Here is an 18,143-nt window from a genome sequence, read left to right as displayed (position 1 = left end):
ACCCCTTGCCCCCTTAATTTATGTGAAACCCAAACATCAAAGTGACTAACATAATCAAGTTGGTGCAGATGCTTTTCAATGCTTGATTTGGATATTTTGAATATGTCATCTGTCTCGTGAATGGTGTAAAGTTAATTGTTCTCAGTTAAGGTCTCAGTTTGATCACTATCAACTTCAACTGGTCTCCCCAACCAAGGAGCATTGTCCAGGGAGAAATTTCCAGCATGAAACTTCACAAACCACTTTCTACACATTCAATCAGTCACAGCACAATTTTTTTTTTTTTTTTGCATTTCAGTTGCCTTTTTACCTTTGTTGAAATAATACAGCATAATATGCTGAAAATGTTGCTGTTTTTCTTCCATCTTCAATATTAAAATGGTTACACAAACGTTTACCAATTTTGATGCTTTTTAAAAAATGCTCACTGATATGACAGCTGTCACCAAAGAATCTACAAGCATCGTTTTGAATGAAGTTAAAGACAACTAAGTGCTACTAGAACCAGCTTAGGGAAAAAAACAAATGAACTTTTTGGCTTATCCCCTATTTGCCCCCGTAATTAGGATGTCTCCATGGTTCTCTTGGTGAATCTTCTTGAGTCCAAAGAGATAGAGCAATAGGGGAGAATGAAAAAGATGAACGGAGAAAAGCCTCGGGCTCCTTCATGGCCAGAGAACTGGTCTCTGCTAGATTCCACAGGCAGTGTCAGCCACCACCTGAGAGGCTACTTGAATCTACCTGGCTTGGGACGAATCCCAGCCACCCTCCACAGAGGACAGCCACAGCCCAACAGATGGACTGAGATTATGCCCTTTGAGGTCCCACCATCAGGAAAGATGGTGCAGGAAAACGGGCCATAAGAGCATAGTCATGCCCAGGTCTCAGGTGAGGGTCCTTGGCTCTGTATAGGAAAGAATCCAAGAGTGAGCCAGAGTAAAGTGAAAGCAGGTTTACAGAGAGAAACATACTCCTTAGCTTCCCTGGTGACTCAGTGGTAAAGAATCCACCTGCCAATGCAGGAAACTCAGGTTCGATCCTTGGATAGGGAAGATCCCCTGGAGGAGGGAATGGCAACACACTCCAGTATTCTTGTCTGGACAATCTCATGGACAGAGGAGCCTGGCGGGCTACAGTCTTTGGGGTTGCAAAACATGGGGCACAACTTGGTGACTAAGCAGCAAACAACACACTCAATAGGCAGAATGTGGGGTGTCTCAGAGGTGACAGTGGTCCTGAAATATAGGTGCTTAGTTTTTAGGGGCTGGGTAGCTTCATAGGCTACCTAGGGGGAGGATTATCCCAACTATTTTGGAGAAGGGGTGGAAACTGACAAGAACTGAGCCATTGCCCTCTTTTTGGCCTTTTATAGTCAGCCTGTGAACTGTCTTGTCACCTGTGGGTGTGTCATTTAGTATGTTAATGCATTACATTGGGGCTCAAGGTCTACTGAAAGTAGAATCTTCTGCCATCTTGGAAGTAATGAGTTTTAACCAGTTTCTGTCATATCCTGCTTTTCTTTTTTTTTCTTTCTTTTTTTTAGTTCTACCACTTTATTGCTACCAACCCAGTTCCCTCCACCCTCGTGCACACATGCTCAGTCATGTAATCCCATGGACTTCAGCCCGCCAGGCTCCTCTGTCCATGGACTTTTCCAGGCAAGAATACTGGAGTGGGTTGCCATTTCCTTCTCCAATATCCTGCTTTTCTTAATGGGTGTGTCATTCTTTAAGGATTATGCCTTGGTCCCTTTCTTCCTATCTGGGGAGCATAACCACCACTCATCAAGGGTGGGCCATGCACAGTGACTTAATTCCCAAGAGGACAGGATGAAAACAGGGACATCTCAGCCAGGTGACCGAGGTCAACACTGACAGTGGGAGTCATGTGGAAAGCATGGTGTCCTGCTGGGGTGTGATGAGAACGGCACTTCACTTCCATGGCCCTCCTCTCAATAACCATCACCCTGTCGTCCCGAGACATGAAAACCAGAAAAACTCCATGGAGTCCTCCAGGACCTCCTCCAGGATACCAAAAACGAGGACCGTCACAGCCCAGAGGAACCAAAGAAGGTGGAATGCCAATGCAGTGTGGGATCCTGGGGCAGAAAAAAGACATGAGGAAATATGAATAAGACCGTGGACTGGAACCCTCCCTTTCTTGGCAGGGATCAGGCGTGTGGTCCCGAGTTGCATAACGTACAGAGGCAGAGGGAAAGGGCCCTGGGTCCCTTGGAATCATGTCTTCAGTACTGGCAGTTTCAGGCACCAGGACAAAGGGGGAAAACTGGACCTCAGTGGGTGACAATGTAGAACATTGGTTGATTACTGTAACAACAGGAGCACACAACGGAGAGTGTTAGTAACAGGGGAAGCCGGGGGTGGGGGTGGGAATTCTCACTACTAGCTCCGCTGTTGGTCTATGCCTCTAAAGCTCTTCTGATATAAAGAGAGTTCATTTACAACACAGAAACCAATTTTTAAAATCCTGTTGGGGGAGATCTGTGTGGATGAGCACAGCTGGTGGACCATCGTGCTGTGTGGGCTGGGGAGGGGTAGGTTGCCCACCATCTGCCTCTGCAGGCTTCCAGCCTCTCGGGTGGCCCTCCCCCCAGCCCACCGGGCAGCCTGCACCTCTCTTCCCCTTCCCAGTGGTTGGAAGCACAAAGCCCTTTAAGGTAGACTCCAGTTTTTCCTTTATTCCCAGCTAATTCTAACTCCAAAGCTTCCTGTGCCTGGCAGCCTCCAAAGAGGGGGAGCCCCCAATCTGCCCCCACCCTGTCTCCAGCTGCGAGACCCTCTTGGCATAACCAGTCACCCCAGGGCAGGGTGTCCTCCCACTCAACCCACTACTCCAGGGACCCCAGTTGTGACCAGCACTGGGTCCAATCCCCAGCCCAAATTCCCAGGCCTCCCTGGACAATGGGAGCCCTCCGGGTTGGCCTCCCCTCCCCTTCCTCTTCACCTCCTACCTCTCACCCACAGTCTAACTGTGGCTTCTGCCTGAGGAATGCTTTGCGTCTCACTGTCTCACCGGGGAGGAGTGATTGGGAACCCACCTGGAAGGGCCAACCTTATGGCAGAAAGCAATGAAGAACTAAAGAGCCTCTTGATGAAGGTGAAAGAGGAGAGTGAAAAAGCTGGCTTAAAACTCAACATTCAAAAAACAAAAGACAATGGCATCCGGTCCCATCACTTCATGGGAAATAGATGGGGAAACAATGGAAACAGTGACAGACTTTATTTTGGGGAGCTCCAAAATAAAGATGCAGATGGTGCATCTGCAGATGGTGACTGCAGCCGTGAAATTAAAAGACGCTTGCTCCTTGGAAGAAAAGCTATGACCAACCTAGACAGCATATTAAAAAGCAGAGACATCACTTTGCCGACAAAGGTCCATCTAGTCAAAGCTATGGTTTTTCCAGTAGTCATGTATGGATGTGAAAGTTGGACCATAAAGAAAGCTGAGAGCCAAAGAATTGATGCTTTTGAACTGTGGTGTTGGAGAAGACCCTTGAGAGTCCCTTGGACAGCAAGGAGGTCCAATCAATCAATCTTAAAGGAAAGCAGTCCTGAATATTCATTGGAAGGACTGATGCTGAAGCTGAAGCTCCAATACTTTGGCCACCTGATGTGAAGAACTGACTCACTGGAAAAGACCCTGATGCTGGGAAAGATTGAAGGCAGGAGAAGGGGACAACAGAGGATGAGATGGTTGGATGGCATCACCGACCCAATGGGCATGAGTTTGAGCAGGCTCTGGGAATTGGTGATGGACAGGGAGGCCTGGCATGCTGCAGTCCATGGGGTCGCAAAAAGTCGGACACGACTGAGCGACTGAACTGACTGGAAGGGCCATCAGTACCTGGGCCCAGTGGAGGACAGCCTCCTGGCTTTCAGCTGAGGTTCTGCTGCAGCAGAGGGATGTGCTGGCAAAGCCCTGAGACCCCACCAAGGGTTGGAAACCTCTCTGCCTGTGTTTGAACACTGGAGACCTCCCTGTCCACTGGGACACTCCCACAGGCTGCTTGGGTCCACACACCAGAGAGTAAGTTTCTGTAGTGTAGTGGTCATCACGCTCGCCTAACACGCACCAGAGGACCGGTCCATGAACTCCATGTGTCTCCGAAGGCCAGCTCACCTCAGTTGGACGCAGGAGGCCGCGTGGGCGTGCATGTGGACCCCCAGCCTCCTCTCCAGCTTCCTGGGCCAGGTGGCAGCTGAGCTGAACCCTGAAGGACTGGAAGGTGGTAGGCAAGGAAGAGGCACCCTGGGTCATGGCCTGTGGGCCAGCTCCACGAATGTTAGGTGGATCTTTGGTGCAGAGGAAACCACAGGAGAGGACACGTGGGGAGGGCCTGGTCAGATTTGTGCCACCGAGAGAAGCATGGGCCACAGGAGGGGGCCACATGGAGTCCCAGGAAGCGGGAGGTGGTGTCAGGAGCCACTGGAACCAGCCTGTTGCAGCCCCTAAATGTGGACACCCTGGCTCCGAGTGGCTGGAGGTAGTCCCTGAAGGAGCTGGAGCCATTTTCCACAGCCAGCTCACCCTTGAGAGTTCTCTGGGACCCAGTCACCTCCCCCTGAGAAGCCTCTGACCCCACCATGATCGCGACAGGTGACAGCTCCCTCCCGTCCTGCCACTGGCCTTGACATATGTCCCCTGCCCTCCCAGCAAGGTCACAGGGAGTCCCCACTCTTGGCCTTGCTGGGTTCACCCTGTGTCCTCAGAAAGTGCCAGCAGTTCACCACATCCTCCTCCGGCCCTATGATCCCTCTCCCTGCCAACCTCCTCAGAACAAGCAAGTTGTTACATTCTGGAGGCTCCTTGCCCTGGCCAGGACCTCACCATCCCCGAACTTGTCCCAGTAATCACGTCACCCAGGTCCCCGCCACAGCTGACGCCTCCCCTCAGAGGCGTCACCCCACCCGGCCTGCAAGTGGTGCCCTGCCCCTTCCCCTCTGCCCGCTCCACTTAGATCCTCTTTTGCTCTCTCCAACGTGTCTGGGGGTGCCTGCGCTTGATTGGCCTGGTCCTGTCCCTCCTCGGTCCTCACTTGGCAGGCAGGGTGGCCCCTGGCTACCTCAGGACATCTTTGGGTCCAGTACTCCTCATTTGCCTGTCTCCCGAGCAGCTTCGCTCTGAGGCTGGGACAGAGCTCCAGATCGGGGCTTCTGAGGAGTCAGTGGACCCCCGTCACCTCGGGAAGAGGGGGGTTCCCTGAGCCCCAGGCCCCGCCCCCAGCCTGAGCCCTGAGACCCTGCCCGTCTCCCCCAGCGGCCAGTCAAGTCTCCCCCAGCGAGCCCGGGTGGAGATGCTGCCCCTCCTTCACCTAACAGGCTCAAGCTGGCTCGGACCGGAACTGCTTTTCTTCCTAAAGCCGCCCGGAAGGCCGAGGGTTTAGCTTAACGGGATGAGCCATCTGGGGACTGCAGGGTGGCGCGCTCGGGGGAGCCTGGGACTGGGGGCAGGGGGTTGGGGGTGGGCACAGTGCACATCTGCAGCCATGATGGTGACCCCTCCCTACCCCATCCTGGGGCTGCTCTCAGTCCTGGAAAATTCCAAACAGGCGGCTCGAGGGCTGCTGGGGAAGCAGCTGAACAACCTGGGTCCTGCCGATCCCTGGAGAGAGAAAAGCGTGGAGCGGAGGCCTTTGGGGGAGGGTCCGTACACCTGCCAAGCACCAGAGGGCACCCTTACCCTATAGTGCCACAGTCTCCTGCAGGTCGGGCACGCAGAGGGGCCGCAGGAGTCCCTCCCACCGTCCACTTGGGTGAAAAAGTGCGGCCTTGTCCGTCGGCCAGTCAGGCTTCCCTCGGCCTGTTGAGGAAAGTCAACAAGCGCTGTCACTCCGACAGCCGGGACACTGACTGATCAAGGCTGTCTCCCTGGGGCGTGTGGGGGGCCCAAGGGCAGGAGACAGGGTCTCGGCAAAGCCCCTCAGCACCCCTGGAGACAGACACCCGCACCGCCACCACAGCCTTTCTGAGGGGGCTCGTTGGGCCCAGCGCCTCAGCAGGTGGAAGCAGCCTGCACCCCTGAGGTGGTGTCGCGGGACCCGGAAGCTGGAGGCCTTGGTACCCAACCTCGGCTGGGACTCAGAGATGGGCTAGGCTGCAAGAAGGAGGTTGGGGCGGGGGCCGCCCCAGGATGTCCGAGAAGGTAGCCGGGCCAGCGGCTGGCCTCGAAGCGGGAAGGGCAAGTGAGGTGGGTGGACGGTGCGCCGGGGCCGCGGGAACCCGGGATCAGGGGCGGCTGGGCCCCGGGAAGGAGGCGCTGGAGGGCGCCCCAGGTAGCGGGCGGCCTCCCGCGGGAGCGGCGTCTCCGGTTCTGGAGAAGGGCGGGAGGAGGTGGGCGGGGTGACGGGGGGGGGGAGGGACGGGCGCGCGGAGGGGGAGGGGCGCGGCCCGTCCGCGGGGGGCGGGGCGAGAGTGACGTCACCCTGGAGACGGTTCATAAGCAGCCAGCAGTCCGGCCAAGGAGGAGAGGCGAGATCAGAGCGAGGTGGTGAGTCGCTGAGCCCGCTGCGGCCCGGAGAGCGGCTGAAGCCGCCGCCGCCGCCGCCGCCGCCGCCGGGAAGGAGGGGCGAGCGCCTAGGCCGCCGCCGCCGCGGGAGCCGCAGGCTAGTCCGGCAGCCGCGCCGCGCCGGGCCGGGCCGGAGCAGGGGGGGGCGCGCGGGAGGTGCGGGCCGCAGGCTCCTGCTCCGGCCGCCGCTTGCAGGCAGGGGGCTGCGGATGCCGCCCGCGCCCCCGCTAGGCTGAGCCTCGGGCCGGGCGAGCCACCGCCGCCGCCGCCGCCGCCGCCGCCGCCGCGGGAGCTGCGGGCAGGAGCTTCGGGAGCCGCCGCCGCCGCCCGATCGGGCCCCGCCGCCGCCCGCGAGCCCCCGGGCCCCCGACACACATGAGATTCTTTAGGCTCACTTTCAAGTGCTTCGTGGACTGCTTCTGACCGCGCCGCCCCCGCCGTCCCGCACCCCGCCCGCCTCCCGCCCGCCGCCCCGACCCCTCGGTCCGGCCGTCCTCGGCCCCCGGTGGGCCCGCGCCTTCGAGGCCTTTATCCCCCCCTGCGCCGCTGGCGACCCCGCGCCTGTCCGCCCGCCCGCCCCCGCGGGCCACCGTGCCCCCGGCCATGGCCAACAAGAGCACAGAGAACGGCATCTACAGCGTGTCCGGCGAGGAGAAGAAGGGCCCCCTGATCGCGCCCGGGCCCGATGGAGCCCCGGCCAAGGGCGACGGCCCCGCGGCCCTGGGGGCGCCCGGCAGCCTCCTGGCCGTTCCGCCGCGCGAGACCTGGACGCGCCAGATGGACTTCATCATGTCGTGCGTGGGCTTCGCTGTGGGCCTGGGCAACGTGTGGCGCTTCCCCTACCTGTGCTACAAGAACGGCGGAGGTGAGCGCCGGGCCCCTCCCTGGCCCCACCGGGGCGGCCGGGCGAAGTCCAGGGGGTGGGGAGGCCCCCGGGGCGGCGAGGGAGAGGAGGTCAGGGGGCCGCCCCTCGCCCGCCGTCGCCGCTCGGTGGCCCAGCCGGGCGGCCACCCCCTCCCCGGCCGGTCATGTGCCTGGCAACGTGGGGGGGGAGGGGGCCTGCGAAGGAAGCCTCCAGCTGTGTCCGCCGACCCCCCAGCACCACCACCCGCAAGTGGTTGGCCACCGAGGTGGCCGGGCGAGGCCTCCCGCCTGGGGGGAGGCCTCCAGAGGTGAGGAGCCCTGGCTGCCCCCGCCGATCAGGCACACAAGTGGCACATTGTGCGGCCCCCCACGTGTGCACACACGAACACACACACAATGGGCCACTCTGTCCCTCCCCCTGCCTTCCCCTCCCTTCCCTTCTCTCTCTTCCTCTTGCCTCCCCTCCCCTCCCCTCCCCTCGAGCCTGGGCCTGGAACACTGGGTGCCGGAGCCAGGCTTGGGAAGCCGGCAGCCCGGGCCGCCTGGCGCCATCGCTGGACACACTGCATGCACACCCCATGCCCGCCCGCCCCAGCCCAGCTTAGCAACAGCGATGGGCACGCGTGTGTCCTGTGACTGCAAAGCAGCCCCAGGGGGGTGGTGGGAAAAGCTGCAGAGACAAGGCAGTGGGTGGGAAACTGAGGCCCAGAGCAAAGGCCTTGGCCCAAGGTCACAGCAGGAGGATGCGGAGACCGCAGGCCCAGCCAAGCGGCAGTCAAAGCTTAGGCTTTTGAGTAGTCTGCCTGGTGAGCTGGGGCAAGGATTGGGGACCTGGAGGGGAGGGGTCCCCCACCCCCATCCTGGGTGCTCCTGTCTTGTTGTACCTGCCAGGCTCCCCTAACTTGGTCACTTCGTGTCCTTGCTTAGCAACCCTTTCAGATACCCTGCACTCTGCTCACTGGTGGACAGCTCCACCCACCCACCCTCTTCTTCCTGGGCCTTCAGATGTGCGGGCAAGAGGCTCCCTTCCCTTACCCAAGCCCAGCAGGCCCCCGGGCCTGAGTGCCAACCACAGCCAACAGGCGTGAGCATGCACACTCATTCATGCCCTCACAGTTCCTTCCTCTGCCGCCCAGCAAACTGCGGCTCAAGGGATGGCTTGTATCCACAAGTGTGTGTCTGATGTGCCCGTTAGTTAGCTCACCCTCAGTGAGTAGGGGCCAAAGCCGTACAGGGGAAAGGGGCTCTCAGGAAATGAGAAGGAAGTGGGGCTCTGCTCGATGCCCACCCCCCACCTCCAAGACTGTTCACCTTGGGCCCCTGAGTCAGCGGCCACCCCTTATACTGATTCACTCAGTGGGAAGTTATCATGGCATGGGTGGAGCCTGGAGGTGGGGCTCCACCCACCCCCCAGGGCTTGGGGAGGCCTAGGGCTGTCTTTCCCTGCCTGTGCAGTTCTGGTCAAGTCCCCTGCCTGGCCAAGGGGCAACCCTGTGCAAGTGCCCACCTCCAGCTTTGTCCCCCAGGTGTGTTCCTTATTCCCTACGTTCTGATCGCCCTGATCGGAGGAATCCCTATCTTCTTCTTGGAGATCTCTCTGGGCCAGTTCATGAAGGCCGGCAGCATCAACGTCTGGAATATCTGCCCCCTGTTCAAAGGTGAGCAGCCCTGGCAGCCCCTGTGTGACCCTCGCGGACCTCTGCCTTTCTCCACCCCTGGGACAAAGCTGGTACCCACTACAGAAAGCCTCATCCTGTCTGAGCACCAGGCTTGGCATGTGGCCCCCAAGCTGCAAGGACTTGAAGACCACCTACCTGGGTGACCTTGGCGGGGGCAGAGACTTGATTGGGGGATGGACCTCTGCCCACACCCTGGGCGAGAAAAGCCCTGCCCAGCACCCTTAGGGCTGGAAGGAGGGTGGCTGTGTGTGAGACGCAATGGCAGGAGAAGCCGAAAGGAGCTGACCCTGGGCTGTGGCACAGACTCATGAAGTGATTGGCTGAGGTTGTCCCTGAGAGGGTGACTGTCTCCCACCCTGCCCCAGGTCCCCAGAAAACCCCCCAGCTGCTGAGTATGGGAGGTTGCTGTTGGGAGGGGGGCGGGAAACAGGTGAAGGCTTGCCCTTCCTCCACCCATCATGCTGGCAGTGGGACTCAGGGGATGACAGGTGTGAGACTAGGGAAACAGGACTTGCCTCTCTGATGCTGGGATGTGTGCTTGTCCGAAGGCTGGGGAGGAAGCAGGGGGCTGGGGGAGGAAGAGGGCCTGATTTTTGGCCACAGATTGAGAGGTCTGTCTGGCATGGGGCACTTATACAAGGAGAGTTGGGGGCTCAGAGGGGTCTGGGTAGACATCAACAGAAGGGTCTGGTTGCACCGAGGGGGATCAAGGTCAGCAGATGCAGGGAGCAGGATGTTAGGGGCCCAGCAGGGACCACTGGCAGTGCCTGGTCAGGAGAGCAATGGGGGGCTGGCCAAGGATGAGCCTGGACAGAGACTCTCCCCTGCTCCCCAGGCCTGGGCTACGCCTCCATGGTGATCGTCTTCTACTGCAACACCTATTACATCATGGTGCTGGCCTGGGGCTTCTATTATCTGGTGAAGTCCTTTACTACCACGCTGCCCTGGGCCACATGTGGCCACACGTGGAACACTCCTGATTGCGTGGAGATCTTCCGCCACGAAGACTGTGCCAATGCCACCATGGCCAACCTCACATGTGACCAGCTTGCCGACCGCCGGTCCCCAGTCATCGAGTTCTGGGAGTGAGTCAAAGTGCCTCGGAGCCAGGCCTAGTCTGTCTTGCCTCCTGCATGTAGCTTGTGTGCGTGCATGTGTGTACGTGCATGCCAGCACAGGTACATGCACATGGGTGTGTCCCAGGCCCCGCCCTGGAGGCATTCGACCAGGGATGCAGAGCAGGCTGTGTCTGACCGCCTGGGGAGGGAAGTGGGAACTGCTGTTGGGCCCACTGGGGATGGCATGACGCTGGGCCGCCTGGGGGTCCAGGCACATAGACTGCAGGGACCCCAGGCTGGGGACTTACACCAGGCCCCCCAGAAGCACCAGTGGGACCAGCTAGACTCAAGAGCTTCCAGAAGAGCAATGCCACGCAGGACACCCCCAGTCTCTTGGCCTCTGGCACAACTCTCACGGGCTTTCCCTCTCCAGGAACAAAGTCTTGCGGCTCTCCGGAGGGCTGGAGGTGCCAGGGGCCCTCAACTGGGAGGTGACCCTGTGTCTGCTGACCTGCTGGGTGCTGGTCTACTTCTGTGTCTGGAAGGGGGTCAAGTCAACAGGCAAGGTACAGCTGGGGGAGACCACGGGGTTGGGGCACCACTGCCTGGGCGTGGGGTGCAGCTGCCAGGGACCACTGCTGCCACGGGAGGTGACTGCATCAGGGGTTGTACTTCATTCTGGCCCCTGAGCCCCACCCAGTGGAGGGGGAGAGGCCCCCGCAGTGGCTGCCCCTTCTCTGGGGGTGGGGCATCCCTGTCCCGCCTTCCCATCCTTCCCGTTTCTGATTCTAGCTCCAGTTTAGGGTTCTGGTAAGTTTTAGGGTGCAGGTAGACCCAGTCTACTGCCTGTGTCTGTCCCCTGCTGTGTGGCCTAAAGGACCCCAGCAGGGAGCCTGGACACATAGCTCCCTCGGGGGTCCACTGTCCAGCTGGGGGACCACTGAACATACACAAAATAAGATAGCGTGCTGAACAGGCGGCCCTGCTCAGACAGGAGGCAGATGCCTTTGCTGTTATCTCGCTCTTACCTGTCTCTGGTGGGCTGAGTTCTAATCCCAAGGACCTTGCGAGCACATGACCTAGACTTGGGCCCAGGGAGCATGGGACCTGACCCTGTCTCCCCTCCCTGCAGCTAACCTTGCTTGCTTTGGGGCTGCCAGTACCTCAGCTGAGCACAGCCTCCTTTGAGAGCCATGGCTCTGACTAGAAGGCAGGGTGGGGGGGTGGTTTGAGTGGCCAGTGTTGGGGGGGGGACCATGGCCTTCCCAGCAGGATCCCTCTCTGAGCAGCCCAACCCCCTCCACCCAGATCGTGTATTTCACCGCTACATTCCCCTATGTGGTCCTCGTTGTGCTGCTGGTGCGCGGAGTGCTGCTACCTGGCGCTTTGGATGGCATCATCTACTATCTCAAGCCTGACTGGTCAAAGCTGGCATCCCCTCAGGTGAGGGAGAGTGGAGGGAGGGGACACGGTGGTGGCGGGCGACATGGTGCGGGGGACAGGGGGGGCAGGTACTCCAGCAGGGCTCCCCACACCTCTTCCCTGGCTCACCTCCAGGTATGGATCGACGCAGGGACACAGATCTTCTTCTCTTACGCCATCGGCTTGGGGGCCCTCACCGCCCTGGGCAGCTACAATCGCTTCAACAACAACTGCTACAAGTAGGCACCACAGCCGGCCGCCCCTGCCCTACCCTACCCACCTGTGGGCAGCAGGCAGTCTCCAGAGCCTCCGTGTTCCCCGTCCACAGGGACGCCATCATACTCGCCCTCATCAACAGCGGGACCAGCTTCTTTGCAGGCTTCGTGGTGTTCTCCATCCTGGGTTTCATGGCCACAGAACAGGGCGTGCACATCTCCAAGGTAGCAGAATCAGGTAAAGACACCCCCCCCCCCAAGCCCCAGCCAGGCTTCTGGAACTGCAGCTGGACCACGGATATGAACACACAAATAGCCAACTCGCTTTGTCCCATCAGCATGGGCCAGGAGGAGACCTGGCTGAGCAGCTGGGAGGCACAACTATGCCTCCAGCTCAGGGCCGGAGCCCCAAGCCCCCATCTGTCTCTCTGTAGGGGCCTTGGGGCATGTCCTTGCCTCCATTGCCAGTGTTGCCCAGGGCAAGGGTGGCCTTTTCTGGGTCTGTGGGGACCTGTAACCACAATGGCTGCTGGAATCCAGACCCCAAAGACTGAGCCAGACATCCCTGTTATGGGTGTTGGTCTACCAAGGGCCTGCGGGAACCTACCATCGTGGTCCCTGGCATGGCGCGCACACCAGGGTGGGAATGGCCCAGTGATGCTTTACCACAAGTGGGAAGGCCTCTGTCCACAGGCTACCCTGGCATAGTTCATTACCCTGGTGCTGGAGGGCAGGGTGGGGTGGGAGACAAGATGTGGGTGGGGAGCTCTGGATGTCCACACCCCGCATCTTCCCCCTCAGGGCCTGGCCTGGCTTTCATCGCCTATCCACGGGCTGTCACGCTGATGCCCGTGGCGCCGCTCTGGGCAGCCCTGTTTTTCTTTATGCTGTTGCTGCTTGGTCTCGACAGCCAGGTTTGCAAGGGGTTATAGGCCTACGAGGTGTGTGGTGGGGGGTGGTCATGGGCCTAGGGCACCCCGGGCGCCAGGAGACAGTGGGTAGGCATGGGAGGGGCCTGGCCTGAGTTGCCCCGCCATAGTTTGTAGGTGTCGAAGGCTTCATCACCGGCCTGTTGGACCTCCTCCCGGCCTCCTACTACTTCCGGTTCCAAAGGGAGATCTCCGTGGCCCTCTGCTGCACCCTCTGCTTTGTCATCGACCTCTCCATGGTGACCGATGTGAGTGCGAGTGGGACATGGGCTGCCCACCCCCACCCCGCCTTGCAGGTGGCCAGCTGCTGGCCCCCCTGACCTGGCCCCCTCTGCAGGGCGGGATGTATGTCTTCCAGCTATTTGACTACTACTCGGCCAGCGGCACCACGCTGCTCTGGCAGGCCTTCTGGGAGTGTGTGGTGGTCGCCTGGGTGTACGGTAGGTCGGGGTCAACAGGTGAGCCGGGGCTGGGGCACAGTTGGGGGCGGTGGTGAGGGGTGTCTTGAGCTCTGGCCCTCCCTGCCTCCTGTCTCCCCAGGAGCTGATCGCTTCATGGACGACGTGGCCTGCATGATCGGGTACCGACCTTGCCCCTGGATGAAATGGTGCTGGTCTTTCTTCACCCCACTTGTGTGCATGGTAAGGGAGAAGGCTGGGCAGGGTGCAGGGCACCCAGGGGCCGGCTGGCTGCGTTTGCTGGGGGTGAGTGCCAAGCTTCTCTCACTCGCAGGGCATCTTCATCTTCAACATGGTCTACCACGAGCCGCTGGTCTACAACAACACCTACGTGTACCCATGGTGGGGCGAGGCCGTGGGCTGGGCCTTTGCGCTTTCCTCCATGCTGTGTGTGCCCCTCCACCTCCTGGGCTGCCTCCTCAGGGCCAAGGGGACCGTGGCTGAGGTCAGTGCTCCGTGTCCCCCTCCGTCCATGCCCCCCCCTTCTTGGGTGCAGACAGGACCTCCAGGGTGCCTGTCCCACCAGCTGCCAGGAGAGGTGATCAGGGCACCCTCGATGGGGTATAGGTGGAAGAGAAGTGGGCCCTCCAGGGCCTCAGGTCATGTAGACAAGAGACCTGTCCCCAGCCTCTGTTTTTACAGCCCCTCAACCCTCCACTGGCTTCCCTGGTGGCTCAGATGGTAAAGCATTTGCCTGCCATATGGGAGACCCGGGTTGGATCCCTAGGTTGGGAAGATCCCCCTGGAGAAGGAAATGGCAACCCACTCCAGTACCCTTGCCTGGAAAAATCCCATGGACAGAGGAGCCTGGTGGGTGACAGTCCATGGGGTTGCAGTCGACTCAGCGACTTCACTCACTCACTCAACCCTCCCCTGAACCCAGTTTCCCTAGTGCAGGTATCCAGCCTGGCCAGCGACCCCAGGAGGGCTGGCCTGGGGCTCCATGTTGGTGGCAGGTGGCGGGAAGTGGCCAGAGGCCCAGGGTGAGCAGGGTCCCCTCCCCAGGCACTCAAGGCGCCCCCCCCTCTCTCCCACAGCGCTGGCAGCACCTGACGCAGCCCATCTGGGGCCTCCACCACCTGGAATACAGAGCTCAAGACTCGGATGTCAGGGGCCTGACCACCCTGACCCCAGTGTCTGAGAGCAGCAAGGTGGTGGTGGTGGAGAGTGTCATGTGATGGGCCCCCGGCACCAGCTCCCTCTCTTGTAGCCATAGCACCCCTGCTTTAGCCCCCCCCACCCCTCCCAGGGGGCTTGCCTTTCCCTGCCATTCAACAGGGGGGGGTCTGCCTGCCTGGGGTGGGGGGAGGGGAGGAAGCACCAGAGTGCTTATAACTCACTTTTTTTTTCCATTTTTAATAAAACACCAAAAAAAATACCACAACCCACCAAAAATAGATGCCTCCCCCACCCCCATAACCAAGCTGGTGCACACGCTGCTCCCCAGCCCCCCGCTAGTACCCGCTGCAGTCACATTTCACCTGAGCCCGCTGCTCCCTGCCTGCCTCCAGGTTCTGCCTGACACACCCTTGGGTGGCCCCCACCCCAGAGGTGGCAGTGTGGGGCCCAGGATTGGAGAGCAGAGGGGGAAGGTGGGCACAGCCTCAGAACCAAGGCAGATACTTCAGCTGGGCTAGACCCCTCTCTCCCCATCCCAAATCTAGATGCTTAGAGAGCCAGCCAGCAACGGGACCTTCGGTTCCTGCGCCAATTGCCACCAATATCAATTGTGTGAGCTTGTGTACGAGTGCACGTGTGCGTGAGTACGTAGGGTATAGATCTCTTCTCTCTTAGCAATGGTGAATACCAGGTGTAAGTTGTGCCTGTGGGCAAATGAGGCTTGTATTTTGCACATTTTATAAAAACTTGAGAGATTTCTGCTTGTATATTTCTAAGAGAAACACCCCGATGTCCCTCTCCTTGCCACGCCCCATCCCTTTCAGCCCCTCTTATACCTCTGCCCCCAGCCAAGGAGTGTGAATTTCTAGATCTAATTTTCATAGGCAAAACAGAAGCTTCAAGCTATCAAGTGTGCAGGTCCGTCGCGTGGGTATGCATGTGCAGTCCCCAGCCCCAGACCAGTGGAAAAGTGCAAGGTTGGGGGGAGCCTCACTGGGTGTCCCCACAAGTCAGTGGGGTTGGCTGATGCATCATCATTGGGCCTGGGACTGCCCACCTGGCCTGCTCAGGCTGGCCCGCACCCTGCCCTCTGGGATGGGCACCACTACTGCAGGGACCTGAGGTGGGCACCTGCCTAGGTATGGCTCCCACCTGAGAGCTTCAGGCTGATGCCCTGTCCACGTCTCAAATCCTCCATGTGGCAGGTTCACTGAACCCCGTGTGTCTGTCATGTCCAGTCCCGCGGGGGCCCTTGAGGGGCTTCCTTCACACCCTGACAAGGGCTGGATGGGTGGGGCTGGGGGAGGGCCAGGGTCCAGTGGGGACGCCCTTACTGTGCTAAAAGCCACTGCAAACATAGCAATAAAGACGTCATTTTCCAAAGCTGGCTCCTGCTTGTCAGGTGTTGGGGGGCAGTCAGGGGATGGCGGGGTGGGGGGGTCCTCCCCACCTTGAGCAGCTTCCCTGGGCAAGTGTTGGTTCTGAGGTCTCTACACCCGGCACAGTTCCAGAAACAGTGCAGGGAGCTGACATACTTGGGGACCAAGGACAACTGAAGAGGAACGCACTGAACGCAGGGAAGGTGGGTGTCAAATCCAGGCTCTGTAGCTTCTCAAGGATCCTCCTCTGAGAGCAGGTAGGGCCCAGGGGAAGGTTGGTCACTGGGCAGGACCAAGGCACTAGCAGGTGCAAAGTCTCCAGGTAAGTGACCTGCCCACACCTGATGCGAAGAGCTAACTCACTGGAAAAGGCCCTGATGCTGGGAAAGGTGGAAGGCAGAAGGGGGCGATGGATGATGAGATGGATGGCATCACTGACCCTGTGGGCATGCTGCAGTCCATAGGGTTGCAAAGAGTTGGGCATGACTTGGCAACTGAACAACCAACAGGTTTGTGAATGGCCGGGATCCCAAGAAGGGTGGTGTTGCCAGGCACTGCACCAGAAAGACAAGGAGGTTCAGAGGGGACAGTGTTATCTACCAAGTAGAAATGTCTAGTCAGCAGATAGACAAGGAGTTTGAAGTTCTGGAAAGTCTGCACTGCACACAGAACTTTGGGAGTTCTCATTACATAAAGACGGCCCCGAGCCTGGATGAGTCCCTGGGCAGCTGGAGAGAGAGCCATGGCCCAGGCAATGAGCCCTGAGATACTCCCAGACGCGGCAGAGCAGAGGGGGAGCTGGCTGCAGAGTCAGGAAGGTTGGGAGGGACACCCTCCACCACCTGGAACACAAATGAGGGCCTGCCATCACCCCCTCCAGGTGTCAGGGAGGAGGGGGTGATGGGCTCTGTCGGAGCTTTGGTGATAAGATCACACGGGACAAGAGAAATCTGGGGCGAGGGGAAAGGCAAAAACTTGATGGTATTAAGAACGGGGTGGAAGCAACCCAAGTCTCCACAGACAGTAACAAAGAAAAAGAGCTCCATCCTGAAAAATGAGGGAAATTCTGACACCTGCGACAAGATGGATGAACCTCTGGGACATGACACGCAGCGGAAAGCAGCCAAAGACACATCCTGTGTGACTCGACTTCTCTGAGGAGTCCAATTCCAAGACAGAGAGCAAGGGGAGGGGGGAAGTTAGTGTTCAACAGGGACTTGGAGAGAGGGAACAGTTCAGGAGACACACAATGGGAATGGCTGCACATGACGGAAATGCACTTACTGCCATTCAACTGCCATCCTGAAAATGGTTCCAGGGGAAGTTTTGGCATGAGGTTTCAGAGGGGCGGGGAAGAAGTGGACCAGGGAAACCCATTCAGGCTCCATCCAGAGTAACAGGAGGGAGGGCAGGGTGGGACACAGATACAGGGGTGGACAGGGCCAGTCTGCTAATCAGCTGAGGCGGGTCTTCCTGGGGTGGGCATCAAGTAGGGCACCAGCTGCCTGCTCTGAATGCCAGCCTGGGCAGGAGGGAGGGGGTGGCCCTTCAGAGAAAGTAGACAACTGGCTCCTCTTCAGTTCCTCACACACCAGTCCCCCTGTTTAGCCAGGCGACCCCTTAGTGAGGGGAGGGCCTGAGTTCTGAACTGAACAGCCAGGGGTGGGCTCTAACTTGTGCGAATCATAAGCAAATGTTCCGGTGGTCACCAAGAACCTGGACGGGGTGTGGGTCACCAGAGCCTGCGGAGAAATATCAGCTGAGTAGGCCCCACCCCAAGTCAACCTGGGCCTCTGGAGCCTTGGCTGGTGGAGGCGCCTCCCTGGCGAGGTGGTGGCCCAGCCCCTGCGGTGCCAGTGCCTGGCCTGCCAACCCAACCCTTGTCTCACCCTTCTCTGAAAGGCTCCTCATCCTACAAGCTTCTGCTCTTGCCGCACCCACAGTCCCAAGAAGCCTGTGTGCTGGCAGCTCCCCAAACCACCAGTGTGGCTTTCCCAAGAAGGCCCCTGCACCCCCCACCTCCTCCGTCAACAGTCCCTGCTGCCCTAGGCCCTCGCCACTCCCCACCCTGCATGTGCTCAAGTTGTGTCTGCCTCTTTATGACCCCATGGACTGCAGCCGCCAGGCTCCTCTGTCCGGGGGAGTTCCCAGGCCAGAATACTGGAGTGGGTTGCTGTTTCCTCCTCCAAGGGATCTTCCGACCGTGAGTCACACCAGCTCCTTCACATCTCCATTCTTCTAGCTGTGGCCGTGCCTTGGCTCACATCCTTGTCACCTCTTGCCAAATGGCCTGCAGGCCACCTGCCACCAGGCCACCAAAGACTCAGAAAACATCAACAGCGCAGTACGGGGCACTTGACAGAGGTCATGCTGCTTGGCCGGGTCCCGTTAACTCGGGAACCCGTCCCTGTGGTAGATGGAGGACATGCGGACCAGCAGTGGGAAAGACAGACCAGAAGATGGATCAGCCCAGCCCCGTGGTGCCCACGAGGTTA

At 59.4% G+C, this 18,143-nt stretch overlaps 1 protein-coding gene, 1 long non-coding RNA gene and 1 pseudogene across 2 annotated transcripts; 2 read left to right on the top strand and 1 right to left on the bottom strand.

The window, feature by feature from the left end:
- Positions 1-296: 296 nt before the first annotated feature.
- On the bottom strand, positions 297-2,318 carry LOC122689764. The gene is made up of 2 exons (XR_006339918.1): positions 2,203-2,318; positions 297-2,098 (listed from the first exon to the last, which is right to left on the bottom strand). It is a non-coding gene; the product is annotated as an uncharacterized LOC122689764 (long non-coding RNA).
- On the top strand, positions 2,151-2,278 carry LOC122691086 (annotated as a pseudogene).
- A 4,798-nt stretch (positions 2,319-7,116) lies between the features above and the next one.
- On the top strand, positions 7,117-15,652 carry SLC6A8 (solute carrier family 6 member 8). The gene is made up of 13 exons (XM_043895342.1): positions 7,117-7,390; positions 8,916-9,047; positions 9,904-10,153; positions 10,560-10,692; positions 11,435-11,569; positions 11,684-11,787; positions 11,877-12,001; positions 12,565-12,677; positions 12,803-12,940; positions 13,030-13,132; positions 13,233-13,333; positions 13,425-13,595; positions 14,188-15,652. Exons 1-13 carry the CDS (start codon positions 7,129-7,131, stop codon positions 14,326-14,328), a joined length of 1,908 nt encoding a protein of 635 aa, XP_043751277.1. The 5' UTR covers positions 7,117-7,128; the 3' UTR covers positions 14,329-15,652.
- Positions 15,653-18,143: the final 2,491 nt, after the last annotated feature.

This window comes from Cervus elaphus, chromosome X (genome assembly GCF_910594005.1).
Source record: "Cervus elaphus chromosome X, mCerEla1.1, whole genome shotgun sequence".
Classification (NCBI taxonomy): domain Eukaryota; kingdom Metazoa; phylum Chordata; class Mammalia; order Artiodactyla; family Cervidae; genus Cervus; species Cervus elaphus.
Note: the sequence above shows the minus strand (reverse complement) of the source record. Positions and strands in the feature narration are given on the sequence as shown.